This window comes from Antrostomus carolinensis, unplaced genomic scaffold, assembly GCF_000700745.2.
Source record: "Antrostomus carolinensis isolate BGI_N321 unplaced genomic scaffold, ASM70074v2 scaffold24488, whole genome shotgun sequence".
NCBI lineage: Eukaryota > Metazoa > Chordata > Aves > Caprimulgiformes > Caprimulgidae > Antrostomus > Antrostomus carolinensis.
Genome location: NW_010331299.1, coordinates 63,588 through 90,309, shown reverse-complemented (window position 1 = coordinate 90,309; position 26,722 = coordinate 63,588). Strand labels below are relative to the sequence as shown.

The following is a 26,722-nucleotide window of genomic DNA, read 5'->3' as shown; positions in this document are numbered from 1 at the left end:
CAACTTTGGTGTAGCCTAGAGAATGTCACTTACCTGCTATTCTTCCAATTGGCATCGCATGGTCCTCAGGAGGGGATACAGACACCATGATGTGGTTCATATAAGCTAACTCTTCTCGGTGGGACAGGTTGATTGGCTTTACCTCCCTGTGCAGCCCATCCTCAGACAACCTTGGTTTGAAATCGGAGTGCCTGGGGTTCAATATCAAAGGATGCATGATAGGGCTGGGCATCAGCTGGATGACCCTGGTGTTCTCTTGGCGAGGGCTGGAGGGCTTCTGGAGCACCTCAGAAGGAGGCGGGCAGTGGTTGTTTTCTATGGGGGACACTGAGAGAGGATAGGGCTCCTGGTGGTTGTTCTCTTGCTGATGCCTTGTCCCCGGCACCCTGTCAGCTGGGGAGAGGCGACGAATAGTGTTGTCCATAGGGGACTTCAGTGGCCGCTGATCGGGATCTGGTGATGGACGGTGGTTGTTGGTGACAGGTGATCTAGAACGATGCAACAGTTCAATGGTTGGGGGATTGTGGTGGACTGTTTCTGTGGATGGTCTTGAAGGTCTCTGGACAAAGCTATCTGTGGAGAAAAAAAAAAAACAAACAAAATTACAGATTGTCTGTACTGTGATCAAGGCGTAGGATCTAACTGTCAAACTGTTAGCTGGGCCTACCGGGTACTGCTGTCAGCTTGGAAATGGTTTTATTTGTGTGACCTACAGATGCCCACAAAAACGCCATATAAAAGCAGATAGTTATTACTACGCAGGATGAAATCAGTACCATAAAAACAATCTTCCTCCACCACCATGTAAAGACAGTGAGCTGTACTAACTGTGTTTCTGTGCAAATGCTTTGAAACTTATCCTGGCATTCATGCCTCTGCATGTGGCTCCTGTTACTGTACCACGATGAGCACTGTAAGGTAGAGGGTGGAGATAAAAGGGAAAATGTCTCCAGGAAAATGCTGGGTAGTAAGTTTTAGATGGTGGAGGTTTGGGTCAAGGTAGAGAATATCTTAGTCTGAAATATGGACTGGGTTATCTAAGAAAACCCACTGGTAGTAAGCTCTTTGTGAAACACTAGCTAATTTTTGTCCCTGCCTTGACTTTAAGAGCGTGTTAACATCTTCATAAGGATATTTTCACCTTGTTTTATTTAGTCTGTGCTGTAGTCTAGTGATGGGCTGTCCTATATAAGCACTTATGTTTCTCCAGCAGGAGGACTTCTAGCATCACTTTTGCATGAGCATACTTCCCCAGCTGTGATCCATAGCAGTAGGAGGGAGATAAATCACGGCTCTAGGTCAATGTCTTTACGTACTAACAATCCTCTCACAAAATGAAATGTTTGACATAAACAGTGCAAACTTGCAGCTTAGCTAAGGCCATCAATTTTGACTTGGGAAATTCCTGACAAAGAGGAAAATACCACCAGAGCGTAGTGACTAACAGGCTTTTATCTGAAAAACAAAGATCAAATTTCAGTGCTGTTTGTTGAAAGCCTTGGATGATAAGAGAAGGAAACTGCTGGGTACATGTCAACAACTGAAACTAGTAGCTGCCTATTTGTGGCTGCCTGTTTGTTCACTCCATTTGCTCTGATCCTCTTTAACAATCCTCTTGCTCTCTTGTCAAGGCAGTGATACTCCTTGAAGATGTGGTCAAGGTGAAGACTCAAGGGCTCCCAGTACCCTGGAACTCAGGCAGGCATTAGGAGAGGGATTAGCACTCACCCAGGGAAAGGCCTGAACAGGAAAAGCTCTAGTCCTGAGAAAACGTAGTGCCAGACAGTGACATAACACCAAACCTTTTGCCTACTCAATAGGCTGTTCATCTATAAAAGGATGATAAAGTCTACAGGAAAACCTGAAATTTTAGGCAGAAACTATATGGCTCCAGAACACTTATTTCACACACTTGTGGTCCCAGACAAGAAAAATGCATTCATAGAGCTATTTAAGGTACTCACAATGAAACAGCTGGAGGACATGAAACTCCAGAGCGATATATTGTTCTTGTTTAAACCCAAACAGCTTTAAATACAACGTGGCCAGCTAATGTGGGATAGCCCAAATGATATGAAGATCAAAGAGGAATTAATTTACAACTGTACCTATCTCTGTGGCTGTCTTAAAGTCTCCTTTCTTTGCCACAACAGAAAGGAAACCAACCCCGACAACTTTACTCAGCATCCTATCTTCTACAGACCATCCACCCCATCACCGGACATTCAAATGCACTGTGCTCCTTCTTGGCCTGTAAATGTAGACTAGAATATTGTATTGTTTGTCCTACTTATTTAAATCGCCTTCAAAGCAGAAAGGAATGCCTTGCAGTGCTTTCTACCAACATTACTTGGCTCTGACAAGCTCCAAACAGAAGCAGACCTATCTGCCTGCTCCCAAACCATCATGATCCTGAACCAGGACAGGGTGGAGAGAAGGTAAGGGCCAAGGAACTCTTTAAAAAGCAGCAAGAGGAAAAACCACAAATGGATGAACTAGTGTTCACTTTCCTCCATTTTCTCTTTAAATACTTAACTAAAGAATCACCTCATGGCTGAAGTTGCTGTTTACCATAAAACAATTCAAACTCAGCTCCAAGCAGTTCCACTGCCATCAAAGACCCTGAACAGAATAAAATCCTCATCACATTAATTCCTTGGCACATCTGATGACTGTAAGTTGAGCACATATGGTATATCATTTCCTGCAGATTCACTCACCAGTCTTGTTCTTCATTCTTAGTGACCAACACTCTTTTCTTGAAGGGAAAGCTGTGGAAGATAATTCAGTTCCCAGGAAAATTGCTGACCTATCTGACCCATATAGGGATGGGTGAGGCTGCACTCACTCTGGGAGTGAGCAATTGCTGGTGTGACATTCCTAAAGATTGGCACTCTTTGCTTACCCATAAAAGTAGTGCAGGGAATGACAGTGTAAGCTTCCTGTATGGCACCACATCAAATGACTCAGTGCTGAGTCAGAAGGACCACTGGAGTTCTAGGTAATTCACTCTCCATTGCTCATCCCCCTCTACAGGGACAGAGACCAATTCCCACAGGGCAGATTCCAATCCAATGCCAATGCATCTTGGAGATATCCTGAACCACTGTCAACTGATTTCAGTCAAACCCACGTTGCTTAAGCCAGTAAAAAACCACTAGGTGTAAATGTTGGTGTCATCTGATTCTGGATTAACTAACTTAAAATGGAACTATTTAGAAGCATAGAAGTATATACGTGTAAGTATACAATCTATTAGGAAACGAGCAAAAGAACCAGTAGAAGAAAATGGAGAAAGATCACTGGAGGAAGGAGGGATTCTAAAGAAGATGGATGTTTAACTACTCAAAATTGTGCCAAAGTAACATTTGACCCCTCTGTTACAGTTTGTGAGCTAGGCAGGGTTAAGTTCTGCTTCTCACATACATTCTCCTTTTCTACTAAGCTGCATCCTGCTGAGGGAAAATGGTAAACTTAATTGTGCTAGTTTCTCCCAAGTGACTCTGTGAAACTGGAAGAAGAAAGAAGGAATGTCAAAATACATAAATAAATAAATTAATTTGCCTATAAATGGTTGGCACAGAGACTTCTTGAATGCTCAGAGTCTTGTGGCAGGCAAGCTGTAGTTTCTTTTGCTTGTTTTGAAGTTCCTCTCACAGCAAAACAAGAGCTAATTTTTGTCATTATAAAGAAAAGGTTTAAGTAATATAGCCCAGAGTTCTCTAAGCAAAACCAGCGGTACTATCAGCAGCCAGAGGATTGTGAGGAAGAAGTAAAAAGTTGTTTCTTAATCATCCTGTGCACTGACAGAAGATGGACTAGATTGCAAGGACTTAACGTTTTAAGAGATGCACATGAAAGGCCAACTCAATATCCCTGTGAAATCTTCTCTAGAGTGAAAGTTGCTTTGTATATTCAATGTAGGGGTGTCTGAGAGGGCAGCTAGTATTTCTGCTTGAAATGTAGAAAGGGAACACTTGTGGGCAAGCTTCAGGAAAAAATGGAGATTTTATAATGGTCTCTGGAAAGTGCCCATCTTAACACACTAGGCAACTGTCTCTTGCACAACTCTGACCTGTAGCACCCTCTTCTAATGTGAAATATTTACACAGCTGTGTGGAAACACTTTGGAGTGTCCTTATCCCACCTGCTGCCGTCCTGCTCTTGGCTTTGTCTCAGAGTTGTGCTACTGCCATTTGATTCTGGCTTGCTCAGCCTGGCCATGGGCAACTTGTACAGGTCTGACAGTACCCCTGAATCTTCCTGTGCAATCCCATGTTGAATCTTGAAATAATTTGTGCATCTTTTCTCCAGTTAGCAGAGACTAGGGTGATATCCTAACAATTGTTCTCTTCTCCTGTTTACTTAAAAAAGGAATAACACTACTTTTTCCTAGATTTTTTTTTTAATTGAAAAAATGAATTTTCTCTGATACTTTCATGGAAAGGATCTTTTAAAAGGCTTAGGCTTTATATTTTTCTGTTATTGGAGAAAACAAAGAAATACTTTAGTGTGTATATTTTTAAAGAAAATAAAACCTCAATTTTCCATTGAAGGAAGCACACTTACATTTTGATCTGTACTAATAATGAGTAGAAGTCCAAATCTGCAATTCCACAAACATACCTATTCTTTCTTCACCACCTCTAACAGGCACAGTATGTGTGGACACTACTAGAAGGCTAACTAATAATCTAAGCAAGTAATTCTGATAGTAAAAATGAGAGAAAATCTGCAGAAAAAACCTTCTCTCAACATGAATTGCTCCATCAGCTCAAAAGCTGAGCAACAAGATGGGCTCAGTGCTATGAACTCTGGCATGATGCGATGACAGACTGTCAGCTTTGTGTGACTTTGAGTTAGATGTTCTTCTCTGAGGCTGCCTTCTCCCTTGCTCTGCAAACAACTGCATCTAGTTGCTTCTCCAGGATACTGAAAGTCCATAAACCATCTTTGTCTACCAATTGGGAGTGAGGAAAAATGCATCAATGGGGTCAATAAAACTTTCTGGTATTTTTATAATCTGCATCTGGCATAGCTTTCAAACAGGCTTTGGAAACAGGACAAAATAATAGAAGACAAATGGAGAATGGACAGTTGACTCCCTAGACCAGTTCTTAGATTGTTCTAAGGCTATGGAGACAAAGGGAGGAGAGTAGCTTTATTTAAGTAACTTTGCAGCAAGAAAATAACATAAATCCTCACAGCCTTACCCTACTCGCCTCTATAATGGCAGCCCCCATAAGAATGAGACAGAGTTACCTTCATCATGATTCTGGTGTAATATGACCTCTGGCTGAGCATGGATAGAGTTCCCAGGGTGGAAGAAAGGGGTGAAGAGCATACGAGCTTTTCTTTGCTTCAGGATATGCTGAAGGAGTTCATACAAAACATCACCTGAAAGACAAACAGCAGGAAAAAGGAAATGAAAACCTACATACTGCTGAGAAGACTCATTTAGCCATCTGATGCATGAATTCATGGCTCCTGGGTGCTATTTTCAGCCCCAAAAATGCCTGCAGTAAAATCCTACATTTCACTGTTTTGCAATGTTCTTCCCTGAAAGGAAAAAAAGAAAAAGAAAAGCTGCACATCGTGCCTCTGTCTGTGACTGTGGAAAAATGGGAGAACAACAAGACATGGCTTTTATTACCCCAATACAGAATTTTTTCAGGTTACATGACTGCCCATCCAAGAGTTCCAAACCTTCACAAGCCGTAGTTAGTTCAGTGTCCCACCTTCTCTCAGTTTTTTAGAGAGACACCTTAGGACACTGATTTCTTAAATACAAAGCCCATGATTTATGCAGTGAGTTGCTGGGAGCAAAGATGGTGCTCTTCTTTAGTTACTGAACAATTTAGGCTTTATGGGGGAAGGAGACAGAAGATGCTGTAAAGCCTTTCCATGCAACACTGGTGTCTCAAGCCACAGGCAGTGTGCTAGTAAGATACCCCATTCCAGGAAATCCACAGGAGGAAGAACTCTCAATTTGAGAAGTTACTCTGGGATGGACTCAAAGACTTGAAAAGAATTGAGAGATTTAACTATCCTGAACCCCCTTGCTATGGTGGCAACTCCTGGGTACACGTGAGTGCTATAGGTGCCTTAGGAACTTCTGTAGGTCACTCTTGGTGTCACAGGCTGGACTCCTGAAAAGCTCAAATGGGATCCCAGAGCTAGTTATTTCTTGCTACTAGAATCTGTATGGAGCTCACTGCAACAGGCAATATTAGACCACGGATATGATGCAGACTAAGGAACAAAATGCAGCGGACTTGGTGCTCTGTATGGGCAATATAGTCTGTTGCTATTGTATCACTCTTCCATAGAAATGTCTGCAGCAAATTGCACTGCACCAAGCTGACGTTCTTGGGTGAACTGATCCAGGTGCTTGTTTCTTTCTGGGGTGCAGGCAGGCTGTTCCCCATTCCCTGGCACCAGAATTGTTATTTCTTCCCTCAGTTGACCATATCACCAAAATATCCAGGAGTCCAATGGACCAACTGCTTATTTTGTGTGGTTTTATGTATCACATCTGGTACTGATGCACTTCCTCCAACAACACCTACATGAAGCACCTAGGTACTTATGTATTTTGTCTGATGTAACTGGTTGCACGTTTCAAAGTGAAAACGTACAACACAGGGTAGGAAGTCTCTCGTCTTTTCACTCTGCTTGCTCTCTTCTGTTTGTCACAGCTTGTATTATAGAGGAACAGGTTGCAGCAGCAACATACTGTCTGAAAAGGAACACAGTGAAGTTTCACTTCAGAAACCTTGGATTTTCTGGGAGGGTTTTCTCAAGTGTGTGGGGTTCTTTTAGTAGTTTCTATGAGATTGTAAGGTGTGCACTATTTGTCCCTTGTCTCTATAAACTGCCAATGCTCCATTTGTGGGCAAGCTTAGTGTCTTAGTGTGAAACAGTTACAGCCATCTTGCTTTCCATAGCTCATCTTCCTTTATTTTTAGTATCTTGGCTGCTTTTCTTGTCTCAGCAGTGACTTTAGGGCATTTTTAAAAGGTGATTGCAATACTTGAAAATCTAATTAAAAACAAAGCCTCGAGAACCCAGTTACCTTTTCCGTGTTTAGTACATGAAAGGCTAAAAAGTGCTTTTACCACATAATTTGCATCTTTGAATGCAATAGTGGCATAATCATAACTAGTGCTGTAACACTCCAAGCAATAGCAAATAGCAAATTTGTACCTCTTGATTTGGCCTGACAGACTAGTGAAAATGTCCATAAAACTGGCTGTCTTCTTTTCATCTAACAAAGCAGTTCTACTTCTGCACCACCCAGATGTAGTAAAGCTAGTTAAGAAAGTAGAAAGCCTTTTTCACTCTCCCCCTCCTTTGCTGTCTCCCATCCCTGGCCAGCCCTAAATAGGAAAATAGCTGTGGGCGGTGAGCCCACTTTATTGCTAGGAGTGCTGCGGGGAGTGGATGCTGTTCTCCTGGTTCAACCATGAGGGGAAAGGATACAGCTTTTATGTAGCTACACTCTGCAAAAGCTTAATGCCTCTATGGCAAACATTATTTCATAGTTCTTAAAATTTCACAAATAGTTAATTTCTGGGAAATGTTGAGGTAACGGCTCTTTAACTATAGTCATCTAAATTTTTAAGCATTGACTCAGATACCCTCTAAAAGGTTTATTACCAGTGGGGAACACCTGGAGAGAAGGAGGAGAGAAAAAGCAAGGGAGGAAGTCTTTGGTTTGGTAATTTCATTCCAAATTTAGGTAAATAAGAGCTTAACCTTCTGCATAAAGTGAGGATTTGCAAGCTAGAGGCTCTTCTCTGGGCATGCTCTACTTCCAGCCTACAAACATTTTAATTCTACTCAATTCAAGTGCCCTCACAGCACACAAGGGGAAGAGCAGGAGTATAACTTAGAGGCAGCAAGGCACTGGGATAATAAGGGGAGCTGTAAGCAAGATAGACAAAGCTGTCCCTTACAGTCCTTGCCCACATCCTCACTTTCAATACTCCTTTTGCCTTAAGCAGGGATCTTTTTTAATGAAATCATTCGAAGTGGTGTACCAGAGTTAAAAAAAAGATGTTTTGAGGCATTGGTTTTCACTACTGTATTATCCTGGCAATAGACATTAATGTTAGGCATCTCCTTCCACACAAAATCAATCCCGGATTTGAAGGACATGCGGAAAAATCTTTGTGTACACTAAACATAAGCCACTGCTTGTGAGGCCGATTCTGCAGGAGTAGTGGGGGTGCACTCAAGGGAGTCGCAAAGCAGCTTGATGGAGAGTTAGTGCCACTGCGTGTTTACCAGCTGGATCCAAGCAGCACCAGCTGTACTTCTGCACCTAGCAAGCCCTGTGCTGGAAGCCTCCTCACAGCAATTCTGTAACCGCTTGGTCCAAACTCTTTGATCATCTCTAGTGACTGAATTACAAGCCTTTACATTTAACAGGACTACCTTGTATGGTTACAAAAGAAAAGCTCACAACTCTTATTTACAACCAATAACTCATATTTAGTTAAACATCCCTGACAAAGGAAGGCAGAGGCTTACTTTGACTGTAAAACTGAAGCAGACAGACTGCAGGGGATATAAATACAGGCAGGCAACATATACATTTCTAAAACTTCATTGTGAATAAATGAAGACATAATTTGAGCAATAGGAAGACTGATTCACACACCTGTTTGTGCTGTGCCCTGGGCTGGTCTCCAGCACGTGAGAGAATATGGTAAAGCAAAGCAAAGCCCACAGGGACTGTAAAATAGAGGAAAGGTCCCCCAGGGAGGAATTTTGCAGTCACTTTTAGCAGCAAGCCAAGCCAACTGTGAGGCAGAATGCTAATACGGGTTTCTTAAAGAGGCTGGAGCACTTGATTAACTTGCTGCTGTAGTTGGGTCTGTGAAAAGATAAGCTTTTACAGGGAAGAGCTGGAAGTCACAAAGTGCTGTCAGAGAAGCTTGCTTTCTGGGAGTTCTGCGGGGAGTTTTAACTGGAAACAGGTTGGATGTTTGGGTTTGGGTTTGGATTTGCATTCAAATTTGCCTACAACTCAGATGTATCAGGATTTCATTCCCTCCTTGTTCTTTTTGTCCTTGCTTCATGCAAGTGCCTCTGTCCTCCCTCTCCTCCCCTTGCCCAGTCCACCCCGACAAATGTGACTGTTTCCTCCTCCAACCCTTTCCAGATTTCATTGCAGCTTCTTCTCTCTTTCCAATCACAGCTTCTGTAGTAATCCTCACCTGAATGAGGAGACCTGTATCGAAAGTCCTCTTTGGTCAGGAGCAGCAGAGCCTTGCCGTTCATCTCAAAAGTGTTGCTCTCAATTGGCCTCAAGGAAAACTCCTTCTCTGCCCACCTGAGCCACTGTGCCACATCATCCCTGCTCCAGTAAACGGGCTGCAAACCTGTGGCAGGAAGAAACCATGAGTGAGTTACCAAATTGAGACAAGGCATGGGAATATATGCAAATGTCAGTGAATCCCCCTTTCTCCCCACGCTGTAATGTGCAAAGTCGCAGGGGAAGGTGTAGGAGAGGAACGTCATGTCGACACAGAATTTCTCTAGCACTGGACTGTGAAATACTTCATTAGTTTAGGCACTTTGGTTTATTTATGACATGTTGAGAAACAAGAACTGCCTCAGCATCCTGAAAAAAATTTCTAGGCCATTATTTTATTCCAAGTTTCCACTATGAAATGGGATTTTCCTCCAGCTGCTCCTTTTGGGGTGCAAAGCAAGCAGGAGTCAAAGTCCTTGGCCCCATCCATCCTCGGTGCGTATTCCTTCATAAAAGAGAGGTGTGCTCTCTCTTCCTGCCCCTTGTAAAGTCATTGATCAAGAATAAAGAAAAGTAGTCAGATGCAAGAGAGCTCTGGCCATACCTCCCTCTAGATGCCTGGGGTCTGTAAAGAAGGGGAGCTCCACACAGCCTCTGTAACTGTGTCTTTAAGTGGGTACCAGTGCCGGTATGGTTGAGAAAGGTGCGTTCAGACTGGCCCACCCCTGCTGCAGATGCCGCTATGTTAGCAGATGCTATTCCCTCAGCTGGAGAGGAAAATAAGCACTGAGGCTGTGGCAACTTTAGTATTGCTTTATCTTGTGTTTTCTGTACAGTGATAAAATATTACCAATGTAACTCTGTCCATATAAGGGTGATATGCCATTTTATAGTAAAATAGCAGGTACATTCACTTTGGGCACAGATTTCCCAGGGCTCCAAGAAGAATCCGGCACTCCTTTTCTCCCAGCCAGCTCATACAGCCTAGATCTGTTTATTCACAGGGGCCCAACCAAGCTACCATGAAAATCAAAGACCTTTTCCCTCCTACCTTTACTGGGCCCAGGCAGAGAGGCTTGGGAGGTGTGACAATTCAGTATCTGTTTTACAGAAAAATTTAAAAGAGCTTCCTTCCCCTGGAGAGAAGGCAGCACAGTGAAGAGCTGTTTATACCCAGGTAGAGAGATTATCTCCAATCCACTGGGAGATAAAAGCTTTCTTTCCTTTTCCCCCCTCATGAGATGACTCATTGTTTGACTTTCTACAAAGTGTTGTGTAGAAATGAAAGCTTCACACTGTGCATAGGAACATAAAATTTGCCATATCTGATCAGATCTCTGGTACACAGCCTCTGGCAAGGGCTAATACCTTACGCTTCAGAGGAAGACGAACCTCCCTTCCTCATATTGCACCTGGCTGATTGTACGCTGCGTATGGGAAGAAATTTCCTTCCTGGCACACCATTCTCTGAGATCTGATTACCCTCCTCCTACCAATCACTAAAAGAAACCTGGGAGAGTTGTACCGCTCTGTTTTGTTTTGGTTTTTACTTCTTTAACAGATAGACAACCCTTTTTTCTGTTTTAGCAAGAGGTCACATGCAGTGAATTGCTTTCTGCTGCTATGCCAGATTCCCAGACAGCGGCTTTGGAAAGTCCCAGAGCCACAGCTGCATACAGAACTGAATCTCAGTCGGAAAAGGAATTGAGATCAAGCTTGAGAAAGGGTAAGAGCTGACCTAAGGAAGGGACGTCTGCATGGCAGCAGCAAGAATTTCCACTGGCTTTCAACTGCCCCTGTCGCACTGTACTATGGGCCACTCAGAAACAAGAAGTAGCATTTATTTATTTATGAAGGACTTAAACTCTCTTCCCCCTATTGAATTAGGGTCTGATTACTGAGGTCAGAGTTTTCTGTAGGACCTTTCTTTTTGAAGGGACTGGGGTGAGGTGTAGATCTGCTCAGAGACATGCAAACTGTCATCTAAAATGCCAGTGAGGTTCATCTTTTGCTGAACATGGGGTTATTCCTGCAGAAAACACACTCCAGACCCTGGGTTGCTGCTGGCAGCGTGTACATTGACTGCAGAAAGAGAAAGAACGCAGCCAGACCACAATGTGGGAAAGGGTTTAAACGACCATCTGAGGAGTGCTTGAAATGCTCATGCATGGTTTCTTTTGCCTCCCCTTTTGCTATGCCATGCAAGTAATAAATTGCCCAAAGGAGCACTGTAATCTGAAAGTCTAACTGGACTTTTGATGTGCACTTCACAAGTTGAGGCACAAAACAAAACAAAACATCACTGGGAAAATCGGGCTGAGACAGACAGAGCTATATGATAACTTCACATGATGTGCATGCTCCCCTGTAGATATCAACATAATAAATAACTCTCTCTCTCTTGTACAAGCATAGATGACCATTTCCATTGTCCTGGTGATAATTTATTTTTGCCCTCTGTTCACCTAGTACAAAAGCACCATGTCTAAAGAGAAGTTTAAACTGATTGGTGCCAGACCCAAACCAGACAAATAAGCTACACAGACTGGGACAAGCCAGGTGTGTTGCACTGGCAACTTTGAAACAGACCCAACACTTCACACTGCAAATCAGGTCTCTGCTGGGTTTCAGCAGCATCTCCAAAGCTTGCAAGAAAAACCCTGAAGTAGTGTGACCTTGGCTTCTAGTTACTGAGAATGAGGAAGCAGCTGTTCTAATTCAGTTTGGCTATCGCTAAAATGAGTGGGTGGATGCACCACATCTCTCCATCCATGGGGTGATACCATAATTAAATACTTTTATTGTGTTTGGAAGATATAAAGTGCCATAAAATAAATTAACTGTTTTTCCCTAGATGGATTGCTTCTTCTCTCATTTCCCTCTCTCCCTGCCCTGCTGCTTTCCTGGGAAGTTAGTTTTTCCAAAAAACCCTCTTTAGTTGCCTGCCTCCACTTCGTGCCCATTTGCTTTGTGAGGCTGAACCAGTTCAGTCACAGGTTTTCCTGAGGGTGCAGACCAGCGTTGCTGAAAGTGCTTCAGAAACCACCCTTCAAAAAATATGATTTATCATGTGCAGTACAGCATTTACTAAAATGGTATCCCACCTTCTTTGCCCTTTCTTAAAAAGAAGCAGTTGGTTTTGTGAAAGCAAGGGCATGAGAGGGCTGGCTTTGCAGCTGAAGGGGTTTTACAGCACAGCATACATAGCTATCAGTAGATACCGAAAATGCTTTCCTATACTCTCCATGAAAGAAAAACTAATCCCGCTTATAAATTTTTTCTTTTTTGGATGCTGTTTCTTATTTTCCCCTCTCCATCATCTCTTTTATTGTCATGCTCGCCACGGAGGAAAACGGGCTCTTTTTATCTCTCCAGTTTTATTCTCTGTGAAAGCTAACAGCATTGTCTAACAAAGATATTTACCAAGCAGCATAAAGTGAGAAAAACGAGGACAGAGTTTTGCCTGCTGACCCGTCTGTTGAAATCAGTGGGAAGGCTTTGCTGCTTTCAGTAGGTGTGGATCAGACACAGGGGATGCTGCCTCTCTCCTCATCTGCCCTCTTGGTGGCCAGCGTCTCCACGGACTTCAGAGGGTGAATTTTGGACCTGGCTCTGCTCCCATCTGTGCCACTGCTCCACTGTCTGGGAAGCATTCCCAACCTTGGTCTCCCTATTTTCATAGTGTAAAAATAAACAACAACAAAACCTTCTTGAACTCAATAGCTGAAAGCAGGTTAGACAAAGCCATGTTAACCATCAGAATCCAGCTCTGCAAGATCCCAGTGTATTCTCTATTCTGTCTCCTGTCAGCTTCCAAACACCACCTCCAGCAGAGTAAAATACAATAATTTATAGACACGTTTGTAATCTGACAGCTTCATATGCATTAAACAGGGAGCAAAATTCATGCTCACCTTTCTAATGCCACAGGCTGGCGCACTGGTGTCTTAATAGATTATCTACTTCTGTTGCTTATTTCTCACCTGAAGTCCCGTTTCTAACACCTGTTACACTAGCTACCTTAAAAATGGTGAGGGATCAATTCTCATGCTCCAGGGTACAAGCTGATAACCATCTGGACTGCATAAGAAACCCACTCCTGTTCCTTTCTATTCTTGCAGAAAAAGAACAATTACAATGAAGACAGGCTGATGGGTAATTTACACCTTCTTCTTCAAGGAGCCAGTAAAATTGCTCACGTATGTTCACGCACTCAGACGCATACACGCATGCGTGCACAAACATGCAGCAGAATGTATCTGTCTGCTGAAGAGGAGTTTAAACTGATAGCCTCTAAAGAATTCACTCCTTTTTCCACAGTGAGCCCCTCAGGAAATTTAAGCATGGTCAGGCTTTGAGGCTGGAAAACAGTGCTCTGCTCACCCAGTATAACCTTCTGCACATAAGACTACACAGCCAGCATTATTTGCACCTGACCACAAACTTCTGGTGGGGTTACAACTTTGTTTTTTGAAGAGATCAACCAACCCACCCTGAATCTTGCAAAGCACTCATATTCAGCATCTCCTTCTTTGCTTTGGAAGACGGGGTATGCGTTTTACAGTATGAGTTGCTGTGTATGTAACTGATACAGCTAAAACGTGCAGTATAACGTACCACAGGCTGTTTTCACCTTGACTCATTTTGGAACAACGAGACGACATAAATCCAATGCGAAGTGTGATGTACAGTACCACTGAGAGCTGCTGTTCCGTTTTAGTTTCGATATGAGGACGCAGCCACATGACAGCATGCATGATGGAAATGGCATTCACAGTAAGTTTCATCTAACCTTTTGTTCCACTTCGTCTGGGCACTCCATCCTTACGCCTGGCTGCTTGGCAGGCAGGATGACAAGGCGAGAATGGGGTAAAGACAGACCCCTCATTTACCCCTGCTTTCTGAAGGGCAGACAGAATGGTTCTCACTCCCACGCTGAAAACTACTTAGTGCAGTTGGGCAAACAGCAAAGGGGCCAGCGCAGGCAAATCAGCAGCTGGTTTCCGAGCACCCAGGGACAGATGCATCATCACTGCCAGCATCAGGCAGGCCAGCTCTGACTTGAGCCTTTAGTAGGAAAACGATGCTGGAGATTTCAGAAGACTTGAATGCCTGTGCACCAACTAGCTCTTTAGGAACTGCAGCTCTCTTTCTTGTTATTAATTAACAAAATTCTTCCAAGTTACCCATAAAGTATGATATGTGGTTCTACATATGATGGTGTATGTCAAGCAGGAGAGAGGCATGAGGTTGTGTTTTTCTCTTCATTTCTGTGTAAAGGCAACACGGTCTGGAGGAAAAACATAGAATTAGATTCAAGTCCTTCTCCCAGGCTCTGACACAGTAACTTTTTTAAAGTCCCCTCCTTCTGTCTCACTTCTTCGTTTGGAAAGCTAGACTACCAAAATGCAAAGAGGTGTCATGGGGCTTGGCCAGTTAACATCTGAAATGCTTGGAAAGTGCAAAATGCTGCACAGCTGCTTGGAACGACTACGGTTCAATACTCCCGCGGTGCTGCCTCTGCTCTCTGGGTCCCTGCTCAGAGGTACCGATTGTTGACGCAGACCAGGGCCCTGTTCTGACACAGCACTCGAATCTGACAGCACCAACCACGACGTGCTGCTCCCCGAGACGGGCTGCAGCACTGAGCTCAACAGCAATGTGCTGATCACACCGAAGGGGGTTTCAAATTAAAGCTGAAGCTGGGAGCTGAGGTCCTCCTGAGATGGGAATTTTGTGCTGTCTCTGCTGGAGCTGCTGCACCCATCTCTTACTGCAAGCGCCTTCCCCTCAGTGACCAGTGCTGGCAGGGTCCCACCCACACAGGGCACTCAGCAGCTCTTCAGGACTACCTCTGCCAAGGAAGGTAAAAGCAGGAAGATTAAGGACACTGCTTTCTCAGGAAACCTTTCTAATTCCTCAGAAGAGGGGAACAGGTGACAGAGAGCTGTGGCACGCTTAGCTCCCCCCACGCAGATGGACAGCTTAATTAAGTGCCTTCTGGGACTGCTCCTGGGTTGGCATACATGTGGAAGATGCAGCCCTACCACAGGATAAACCCTGTATTATTGGTGGTCCATGCACTTGCTGTTATGAGTAGAGGACAGAGGTCTGGTGCACGGTGATGTACCTGACCACTTGCTCCTTCCAGCAGGTGCCACTTGACCCAGGTCATGAAGAACCAGTGGCCATTCATTGCTGCTGGCCTACTGGGATTGCCTCATCCTACAGCAGAGAGCTGGCTCTGCAGTTTCTTGGCCCAAATATAAGCAAAGGTAGAAAAGGAGGAAAAGGTTAATCCTGGCTAATCCTCAGAGAAAATTATTTGGGAGGTGAGCACAAACTGGCACAAGGGAAATGGATAGCAGAGACAAAAATGCACCTTTACAGGTCTTGTTAAGGAAAAAATGATTGGATAGGGAACAGAGGAGTCGTGTGATGGGCAGAAAGAGACCCCAGTGAGGCTTGCATGTCCTTCAAAAAGGTATGAAACTGCCTGTAATCAGAATGACAAGGCTTTGGGAAGCTTCCCACACTGCTGGGAACAGAAGGTGAAACAGCTTTTTCAGTAGTAATCTGAAATAAAAGGCATAGGCTTCTGTCTCCTGCTGTCTTGTTGAACAGGGTATTAGAGGTAGAGCACAAGTGCAGGTAATGCTTTGTGCATGGTGTCTGCTTTGGGGCCTCTGTGTATGCAGACATCTACAGGAACAAACCTGGGTTTCTGCCGTGCTGACTCTGGGAGTGTGGTGCCCCGCGACACAGCCCTTCTCTTCTCACTGTCGGTAGAGACCCTGGGAAGTTGATACACCTGAATCCCTCAGGGCTTCAGGGTCATAAACGAAATAAAATTGCTCTTCTAATGCAGCCTTTGGAAAGCCCATAAGAAACATATTGATTGGAAAATGCTTGATTAGAATGATCAAGCTCTGAGCTCTCATACAGGGAAATAAATCTTTTAAATTCCCCACACCCAGTGCCAAGCTCAGCTTCCTGGAAGCAACTATGGCCCTTTCTGGAACTGAGGTGAAAATCCCGTGTTCCATCACCTCCCCAGACCTGCTGACATTACACATGGTTTGCATTTGCTGATCAAATGCACAAGCAGGACTCTAAATTAGCTTGCTGGGCTGAGATACGTCGCTGATTAATGATGGCAGATGAAGTCACTGGTACAAAAACCCCACAAAATGTGGAGTCTGTGTAAGCGGGAAAGGAGGAAGAAAAAGGCCACACTACAGAATTCAACATGAAGAACATATTCTGTCTCACTCTATAGCTGAACCCTTTCTTCACAGATACAGGTCAGTAAATGAAGTAAATCTCACACAAAATTACTCAGCTATGTCTAAGACCTCCTGCCCCAAGAGTCAGAAAAGTCCCTGAACACTGCAGATCGATTCCTGAAGTCCTTAGAGTTGTACCTGATGTCAGAATAAAGCCTCAAGTGCAACCCCAGTCATTTAACGCGGCCAGTTGTGCTACATTTCTTGTAACTGAAATCAGTATTTGATCCCTAGTAGCTGCCTCCGTCCTTTCTGTTTCCACCTGCATCATCTGGAGTTAGGTTGCAGAAAAAGTGGACCCTGGGATGTAGCCCTCTTTCCTCTGTGAGCTGCCCTGTTTTGGGATCAGTCACAGGAAATGTGATAATGCTGGAGCAGTTCACCTCCTGCTGACATGCAGTTTGAGGCCTGAAAAGAGAATTCACCCAGGACAGGGCAAACCAGTCTAGATAAATGGTGCTGGTATGTGTGCTGAAGTGTGCTGAAGTGGCCAGGGTTTGAAGTTCTGGAAGGGAAAAGCTACCAGCCAAAGAAGCAAGCAACCGCAGAGGTGATGAAAAGACCAGCCTGTTTTCTAGGCACTCATTCCGTGAGCCATGTCCAAGAGCTTTCAAGAACTGCGCAGAACGGCTCCAGCTTCCTTTCATGTTGTTTGCAAAACCTTCCTAGAAGCCTGACAAGAGTTCTCCTTCCAGGGCAGGGTGAAGGCTGGCTTTCTGCATCTGGGCACCACATTCAGAGAAGACCAGAGCGTAACAGTGAGTCAGTGAGCTGCAGACAGCACAATGCTGTTCGGCTGACTGCAGCCGTTCAGCCGCTACCACGGTTGCTGCACTCAGGAAAGAACTTGCTTGGTCCAAGGCGACCCCACTCTGCTCATGTTGTGCCCACAGGCAGAGAGGGCAGGTGATCATGGGATTCCTACCAGAGCAGCTTGTGCAACACAAGCAGCTGGCAGGGAGATGGGGAATGGGGAAATGTTGGTTTGGATCTGCTCCCAGTTATAGTCTTAATCCACTCCTGACTCCTTCTCAACCAATTTTTGGCCATTTTCCATGGAGCAGACATTGCTTTCCTACTGCTCCTTTCCAAAAGGAGCTGAAAGAAATGTCCTCTGTTGCTTTTTTCCTTGTATGTGCAAAAACTATATCCTAAACAAAACTAGCTGAGCCCTGACAATGGCATGGGTTAGCTAGCTCAACAGACCACGCTGCCAGAAGAAAGCAGTTTTGCAAGTAAAAGTTAAGGAGATTATAAAAACTTTAATTTTCTTCTCAGCAACTCTTGTTTCAAACTGATTTATCTTAATCCAGGTCAAAATTCAGGTCTAACGAACATTCTTTACAGTTTTCCTGTATTGGATATGGCCACTGCTGATACTACTATCAGTAATACTTGCATATTTACACTTACACAGTGCTTTTCAGCTGCAGACAGATTAGATTGTTATATCTGTTTTATAGATGTGAGGCACAAAGTCACTGGACACCTGCCCATACGTGAATCTGTTATAGCAGGGAGCGAATCCAGGAACTATATTTTCACTGTGAGGGTGGTCAGACACTGGAACAGGTTGCCCAGAGAGAAGTTGTGGATGCTCCTCCCTGGAAGTGTTTAAGGCCAGGCTGGATGAGGCTTTGAGCAACCTGGTCTAGTGGAAGGTGTCCCTGCTGATGGCAGGGGGGTTGGAACTGGATGACCTTTAAGGTCCCTTCCAACCCAAACCATTCTATGATTCTATATTCTGCTCCTCTTTACCACTGGACAAATGCAGAGGATCCTTAACACTTACTTTTCCTTCCCACTTCTTGTGTCACTTATTTGGTACATCCTGGCAACAGTAACTTTAAGGGGAAAAAAAATGAAACAGGATTAGAACGATCTGTCAGTACGTGCTGTTTCTTTCTTTTAACACAATATGGCCTTGATCCCTAGCTGGGGTGTTGAAGTTTTGTAAGTAATTAGAAATAAATTGATCTTGGTAGTCTTGACCTACATATGGTTTTACTTAAGTCTTTTGCCTGCTGCCTAATTGCTGAACAGTAGAGAGGGGTGTGGAGATTATTACCATGCTTAGAGTATGTGGTAGGAATGCTAGTGATGGAACTGAAAGCTCCAGTTCTAGGTACCTGATCAACGCTCCAGAAAAGACTTGAAAAACTAAAGAAATAGTTGCTAGCTGAAATGAATGCAGCTGCTAAAATTGAGATGGTCCCTTTCAGCAATTTATCACTTTAATCTATCATCAGCTAGGTCACCTTGATCTTCCAGTGGCTGCAAACTTAGAGGTGATTCTACCATTTTGGAAGACAGAAGTTAGGGAAGTCCTTTTTGTACAGCTAAATCAAGTGGCAAGTTTTGAAATCTCAGTTTCACATGCTGACAAAACACTACCACCAACATAGCAAGACACTGTAATCCTCCTGTATTAAGAAGCTGCTTTCTTCTCAGAAGGAGATTTTGTTCTCAGAGGCTCACATCCTGAAGAAGCTGGGTCCCTTTTCCTTGAGGAATTTTGGCTTTGTTTCCTAACTGAACTGTGACTGTGAGAGCTGGGGAGGGGAGAGCATGTACACAAAAAGCATGTTTTCCAGGCTGTTTCCAGGGAACGTGAGGCCAGCTCCACCACAGAACAGCCTACGCCGTTACAGCAAGATGTCATCTGTTGGCTTCTTCAGTGCTGGGGCTTCAAGCCTTGTGAGCTGCAGCTGCAGCTGCACTTGTGCTGCTACTGTAAAAGCAGATTTTGGCAGCACGGCCAGGCCCATGGCTTAATTTGCCTATAATCATTAAGCACATCAGTGTAGAGAAAATTTTACCACCAGCATGTGGTAAAAGCATGTCATACTTCTACTCCAACTGATTTCACTTTTGGACCTCTGTCTCTTGCTTATGCAGGCGTTCTCCTTCAGACTCCTAATCCAGGAGGGCGATAAAAGCCTGCTTCAGTCCACCAGCATCTGAGTTCTTCTGTGCTTTATGCAAAGACCTGCCTTCAGGTGACATTAAATATTAAATAACTGGGGGAAATGGTGCAAATTGCAGCCCTGGAGACTGCACGCTGTGCTCAGTTTTGAACCACATCTTGGGCTTTAGACGTAAAAGCCCGCTCTTAGCATGCTGCAGACATTTCCCGCTCCCAAGATGCTGCAAACCAGAGTTCCAACATGCTTAAAAACTCCAGATTTAGCTTCATTTCTCAATGGTTTCTTAATGAACCAAATCCCTGCAGCTCTTACAAACTGTCAGTCATTTCTCCAAGAAGACACTACTGTCCTAGAGAAAGGTCAAGTGCTTAAAACAACAGCTCTAGATGCCAGGGGTCCTTTTCCACATCCAGGAGGACGAAGAAGCCACTGAGATGGACTCCAAACTGCACTACAACACATTACCCATACAGGAGAAGTAACTGCAATGCATTTGCATGGGACCCTTTACCTCTACCCTTCCACTGTAACTTGTGCACGGTGTATGGAAAGGCTTCTTGTACTAAGGTACTTGTGCTTGAAATACATTGATAATGAGAACAAATTAAGTGTGTGCTCTTTGATTATCAGATGATAAATTAACATGATTATTTTCACTGCAGCTTGAGAATTGCTTCCTCTCGCGGGTTTAACTCCTGCTTGCTCTGAAGCTAGTCAGCACAGCCACTAACTTCTTGTATTAGGCCCCCCCAAAAAACTGGCTTCCACTTATTATTTCTGTGCAAGTCTTATGAAGTTGAGGCATTACTTCTACTTGGGGCCACTTGAAAATATGTCCCAAGCAATCAGAAATCAACTTTATTCACTGGGACAGCAGGCAAGACCCTGTTTGGGAGCTTGTCAGATTGGAGCTAGGATGCTGAGCTGTGTGTCTCAAAGATACGTGCGTGCTGCAGCCAGAGGCATGGCTGCAGCACTTGCAGTCACCCCTGGGGTGCCTGCTGAATTAGCTCCCTGAGGTGCCAACCACAACAAGGGCTTCAGCATACGCTGCATGTTCAGCACAGCCTGCCTGACACCATGGTAGCTTGTTCATGCTGAGGTCTGTGGGTATGATGGCTTGCCAAATTCTCGGGCAGTTGTGACACCGACTCACCTCTGACTGCAGTGCAGATACACACTTGTGTGAGCTACGGCTACCTCTCTGTGACAGCCTCAGATCTCAGAAACACACACTTCAGTTTCATCCCTCCAGCTTCACAGGTGTCCTGCAGGAGATGAGTGCCTGAGGGAAGAATATCCCCTCCTGAATGGGGTATATCGGATTCCCTTTCTGTTATTCTGTCTGGTATGAAGAAGCCAGAACAAAGACAGTAATTTCTATCTCAGCATTGGGATGTCTGCAAGCACTATACCATCCTTCAAATCAGCCTTTCAGGTCACAGCTTGGACAATATGCAGTGTTCAGTGGCAGTGCTGACTTAATACTATTTTCTGGCCACCCCTTTGATGTGCCAGTGCAATCGGTGGAGGAGCTATGCTGTGATCTCGATGAGAGATAATCTGTATTTAAGTATACATGTACATTGGTTTCTGCCAGATCAGCTTTCTGAGCTGATTAAGAGCACAACTGCGCTATCAGTTAGGTCAACACAACTGGCAAGGAGGCAGTAAATTGCAAAAAGAATAACAGCTGGATGTGGTAACAGAGAAGGGAGGAAATACTTCAGCTAGTATTGTTATAGAACATGTCATGTCACTGAAAAATGCATGGGCTCGCTGTGTTATTTGAGTTTAATCTTGATGATGTCACCAAGAAAGGTTTGCTTCCAGGGCTGGAAAAATTATTGCAATGTCAATAGAGGCAAATAATTTACCTACGCATTTCCAGTAGAGGATCAAGCTTTGAGTGAAAAGGAAAACAAATGGATGAGATCATTCACAAGGAAGTTGTGTCTCATCCTGCTTTTTGAGTTTCTTGCAAACGTAAAGGTGCTGTGAGAGAGACTGCACACCTACTAACCAAGGGTAACTGATACCATCACAGATTCACAATTCTTAATACTCTGCCAACCTATTGTGCTACTACAGAAAACCTAGTGACCTCAACATCAGTGACGCCACCTTGTGCTGTCCCTCTTTTCACCCTTCCTTTCCCACAGGAAGGATGGTCATCCCTATGGCTTGCCAACAAACTACTGCAGACATGTCAGGGGAAAGAGGACTTCTGTCTCTTGAGAGGGGCATCACGTGCTGCAGTTGGGAGTCCCAGAGATGAGGTGAGATCCTCTGTCGTGCTGTTACAGCAGGGAGGGGTGAGAAAGTTACCTCTCTCAGTCCCACTAACAGCATCCCTCTTTTGAAGGGGTGAGGGGTAGCAATCTTATTTTTCTTAATCTAAGAATTGTGAAAGAGAATCAAATTACATCACCTGTCAGAAATATTTAGTAACATCTAATGGCTTCTTTACATGGCTGACAATTGTGCCAGGTAGTATAAAACATTGAGTAAAGAGGAGTCCCTGCCTGGAGGATATTACAATCTAAACAGACAGGAGAGGGAAGGGATTGAATGTACAAGCAAAGTGAACAGCATGATGGTGTGCATACAATACTGGTTCCCTTGGGAACCAACTAAAACTACTGGAATCTCCACACACTCTTTACTAAGTGGATATTGTGAAAACGTAGTTGAAATACTTTTTCATCAACTTGTCTAATTAAAATTTTCATAGTAGTGTTCCTCCATATTTTGGCAAATGTCAGCCAGCTCTGTGAATGACACTTGTCAAATTACATATCTTATCTGTTGCAGAAATCCAGATTTATAGGTGTATCTGTTCACACACCACTTCTATTCACAAAAGCTCAATCACAATCATGCTGAAGTCAGGAAAGCAACAGAGGTATCTCTATAAAGTAGTAATTTCTGTTCTATTCTTCCAATGCTTCAAGACTTGCTTGGTTTACAAAGTCCAAACCAGTTTAGCTTGATTCCTTGGTATCATAACTTCCAAATAATTTCAAGTTTCTGCTCTCCTGGGAAGACTGATTCACAACCAACATGCACAGGATGGAACATCTTTTCAAAATCCATCATTTGGACCTACTGGTCATGTGCCTGGACTTGTCTGAACTTGGCCACCCTGATGTGGTACCTTCTGTCCTACCAAGAACTACTTGCCTGGATATCCTCTCTTTGGTTAAGCTGACTGTGTCACAAATTAAGCACCCATGAAAGCTCTTTTTGACAAATTTTGGAAATGCTGTTCAGTATTAGATTAGAGGAAGGGAAGTTTCTTGGTAACTGAGAGCACAGGAATCAAACCCAGATTACAATAGGACTGCACAGCTTATAAACCTCTCCGGCTGTAGGTCAAAGCATGCATGTGTGTAAGAGATGGCAGGGAGTGGGGCGAGTAGAAAGACAGACTTGAGAAGTAAGAAAGAAGGAAGCAAACATGCGTATTAGGGAAGGACAGTGAACTATGGTTTGAAGAAAGGATACCTTCTAACCTAACTTTTTGGGTTGCAGTAACTTTTCCCTTAATGCATGTTTTTGTAATTCCTACATTACAGAAATTACCAAGCTAATAGCTACATATTGTCACTGCAAAGCACACTGACATTCCAGGTCTTTCCTTTCTTCTTAACAAGCTACTACTTTTCTGAAATGCTTTGCTTATTAACGTGATTTTCATTTTTTCACATGACTGAGGTCAACTGACTTAGCACTGACAGCATGGTACAGAAATGCAGACATGGGCACACTGTCAATTTGAGGGTGGGGGGAGAAGTCTTCTTCAGCAATTTCACACAAAATGACATTAGGGAATGCAAGGTGCCAAAAATTTTCCCATGAAGCCCTGAAAAAATATGCAGACTCTAGATGTCTCAGACCACTCTGGCAGATAATAAACACAGAGCATATGGACTCAAATACTGTATGTTCGTGAAAACACAGTCCTGCGTGTTTGACACTGTGCAGCATTTCTGAGGACATGAATGCAATTTCAGAAAAGATTTACACCCTTGTTATACAGCTGCTTGGATAACCAAACAATGAAAATTCAGGAAAAGGCTTCTTTGTGGACTGGTTTATTCCTTAAAAAATTATAGCATTGCTTTCTCATACCTTCCTCTGAAGCAGCTGGAACAGGTAACTGTTAGGTTGGTCCTGTTCAAGATTGTCTCTTCCCTGCTCTGACTGAATTTGTTAATCTAGGCCCAGAAACACTACTTCGCTTGAAGATTAATTCTCAAAAGAAAACACTGTGGTTAATTTTTAACAAGATGCTTTCTGGATTCTTTTGAACTTTTTCTAGATTTCCTCTTCCCCCCGCTACCCCTGAGGTGTGAAGAGGAGATGTCTTTTGTCAGCCCAACCTCACCCTTATTCATTTAGTGCTGTCACAGTCATGCTTTTGCAACTCTGCTGACGGAATCAGGTAGGAGGAGGAGGCGGCTGGTTCGGCAAGAGGAGTCTTGTTGCACATAAATACCTTGGTGTTATCAGAGGAAAACAAGGAGTGAGCAGCATGCGTCGAACAAAAGAAAAAAAACCCAACACAGCACTATTATTCTGTTTTCCCCCCTTCTGTCCCAGAACTGTAAGTGAGCCTCTATGTTTAAGAGAAGGGCTGGCATGCAGAACAAGTGTTGCTTCGCTGCCTCCCCTTCGTTGCTAAATGGCATCCTTGCAGCAATTATAACAATTGCTAACCTGGAGAAATGACACTGTGAAACAGGTTGTTCTCAGTAAGGGGCATTAAAAACTCCACAGAGGAACTAGCTTTGAAGAAAAAAGGATTTTGAAAGCCTAACAAGAAAGTAGGGATCTAGAAGAATGGGTTGAGATATGCTTTAGGAAGGCCAAAGAGTCCAAGACAGTGCACTCCGAGATTTTTCTGTATATCTGGGCATCTTGCTCTCTCTTCACTTTTGTGTCCAGAGAAGGGATTTCATGGCAAAGGGCAAATCAGCAGAGAACTCAGCCCAGTGCTGCACACAAAGCACCAGCATTTCTTACGACATCGTTCCTTTTCTGGTTTTGTTTTTGCCAAAGGTACATACATGAACACAGCCCCTAGACTGTACTGTTCAGAGGCAGATGCAGTGTTGCCTCTGAGTGGGACAGAAAGAGCACAGCTCCTCTGGATCAAACTTTCTAGTTCAGTTCACTGATCATTTTGAAGGCCTGAGTTGATTATTTTTTTTTGCACAGCTTGCATCTACATGCAACAAGGAAGACCTTCAAGGCTCAGAGCTTTTGTTGGGTACTGAGGAACGCCTCTCTCTGCAGCTCCCCACTGGGCTGGTTGGTCCCCACAGACCCACACCCTGCCAGCTCCAATGTACACATTTCTGATGACTCTATTAGCATCCACTAAATCCTGTTCTTCCACCCAGGAGGTCCTCTCTCTCACTATGGGGACAAGGGGAGAAAGACAAAATGTTTAGGTTCCAACTTTTGCATGCTGCCCTGCTTTAACATGCAGAAAGATCACGCTGTTTTTTCAGACTTTGCCCTCTTGCTTAAGTAATGCTACTCACACAGTTATCTTTTAAGCCTAGGAAGCAGTAACTCGGATAAAGCAGCATTAACACACTGGATGCACCCTCAGGGTGTGCACCTGATCCAGAGCGTAACACTTCAGCCGCCCCATTCTTCTGGTTGTACCCTCTGGCTGCCTCCAGACAATTTGGACATAGTCAAACCCTAGTTTGTTCATGAGGAAAAATCCTCATGAACACATCATATTGACCATGAACTTATTCCACCCAGCTGAATGTTAAACAAGTGACTAGTTAATGCCTGCTCAAGGTTTTGGAAACACTGGCTTTCAATCCTGAAAGCATGTCTGCATCTCCTGTGGAAATCAGTGGTAATCTTGACAATTCAGCTGCAGTGCTAAGAGCAGTATGTAAGGCACCAAAAGGGAGATGAAAGTTTCCCAGAATAACAGAAGGTTCATGTTACTCATTTTGGACATAATGTCTTCCTTTTGTGTTAATTAGCAAAATACTTCATAAATCTCGACACCCTTTGGTGTTTGGAAAGCACTGTACAAGACTAGCTGCTGTTTTCCCGCGTTTCCGTTCAGTCTGACCAACTGTGAGAGTGGATTTAATTGTAAGAGGTAAGAGAGAGAGAGAGCAGCACACCTGGACTAGGCAGGCTGAGCTGGGCTGAACAGCAGAAGTGTTTCTTCTTCCCTTTTCTCTTCAGAATAGGTGTCAGGATGGAGGGACACCAGTGCCTTCAAAGAAAACTGGGACTATTTCTGTACCTCTATCAAAGCTTAGTGGTTTCTTTGCTCTCTTGGTTTGCTAGTATCCATATTAAATTGAAAAAAAAGGTACTGGGATACCATCAGGGTGCCTGCCTTGTCCGGGATTCATTCAGCGTCTCTGCCAACCTCTTAAAAAGACATAAAAGAGGAGACAATTTTTAATCTCCTTTCACGGTGTGGTTGCCAACATCACAGGCTAAAGCTGCAGCTCCTCAGGAAGAGGGAGTTGAGTGTGTCCGTAGCTGCTGTTTCCTAATTGGCAGGCACAACGGAGAAGCCTTTTGCTTGCCTTGATAAGGTCATTTGCATAACTCTACCCAAGTGGCTTTGCATATATTTTTTTCTCTTCTTTTTCCTTCTCTCTCCACTTCATCAGTTCTCAGACATTTCTCTATGTGTCAGAGAAGCCCTAAGAAAACCTTCTCTGTAGTTAATCCTAATATTCATTCTATTATACACTTATTGATTTATTTTTATTTCTTGTGAAGAGCCAGTGTACATTTTGGTAACTCTATTCTTATTTGCACAATGTTAAATAAAGAAAATTGTGCTGTTAGTGCAAAAAGAATTCTTGCTTTCTCTGTATAGATTTCTTTCACGTTCAGTCAAAATGGCTGTGGGTTTTCTTTCTGCTTTTAAATGAAAGCCTCCTAACTACATTTGTTTAAATTAAACAATTGAAATTTGTTTAAACTAAAAGCAATTCTAAACAAAAATAAAAGTGGTCTTCATATTTGTATTGTCAAAACTGAGATAAAGGTAAAATTGCAAAGGAACCCTCATAAATAGTGGAAAGGAAGATGAATACCAAAGTGCATCAATTTAAAGTAAACATGACATTGCAGTAATAAACAAGACACTGAGGGCTGCACGGTTTAACCATATCCTACTGAGCATTTACTTACACAAGCAGTTCCAGTGATTTTAGTGGGATATCTCACTTGGATCTCTGCCT

The 26,722-nt window shown here is 43.6% G+C and overlaps 1 protein-coding gene across 1 annotated transcript in view; it reads right to left on the bottom strand.

Moving 5' to 3' along the window:
* ETV6 (ETS variant transcription factor 6) overlaps positions 1–15,238 on the bottom strand; it is a 39,952-nt gene extending 24,714 nt beyond the window's left edge. The window contains exons 1-4 of the mRNA XM_010173184.1: positions 15,235–15,238; positions 9,225–9,389; positions 5,263–5,397; positions 34–573 (exon numbers count right to left, since the gene is read on the bottom strand). Coding sequence (XP_010171486.1) covers positions 34–573; positions 5,263–5,397; positions 9,225–9,288 — 739 coding nt within the window. The 5' untranslated portion in view covers positions 9,289–9,389; positions 15,235–15,238. The remainder of the gene's footprint in view (positions 1–33; positions 574–5,262; positions 5,398–9,224; positions 9,390–15,234) is intronic.
* Between the last annotated feature and the right edge of the window lie 11,484 nt (positions 15,239–26,722).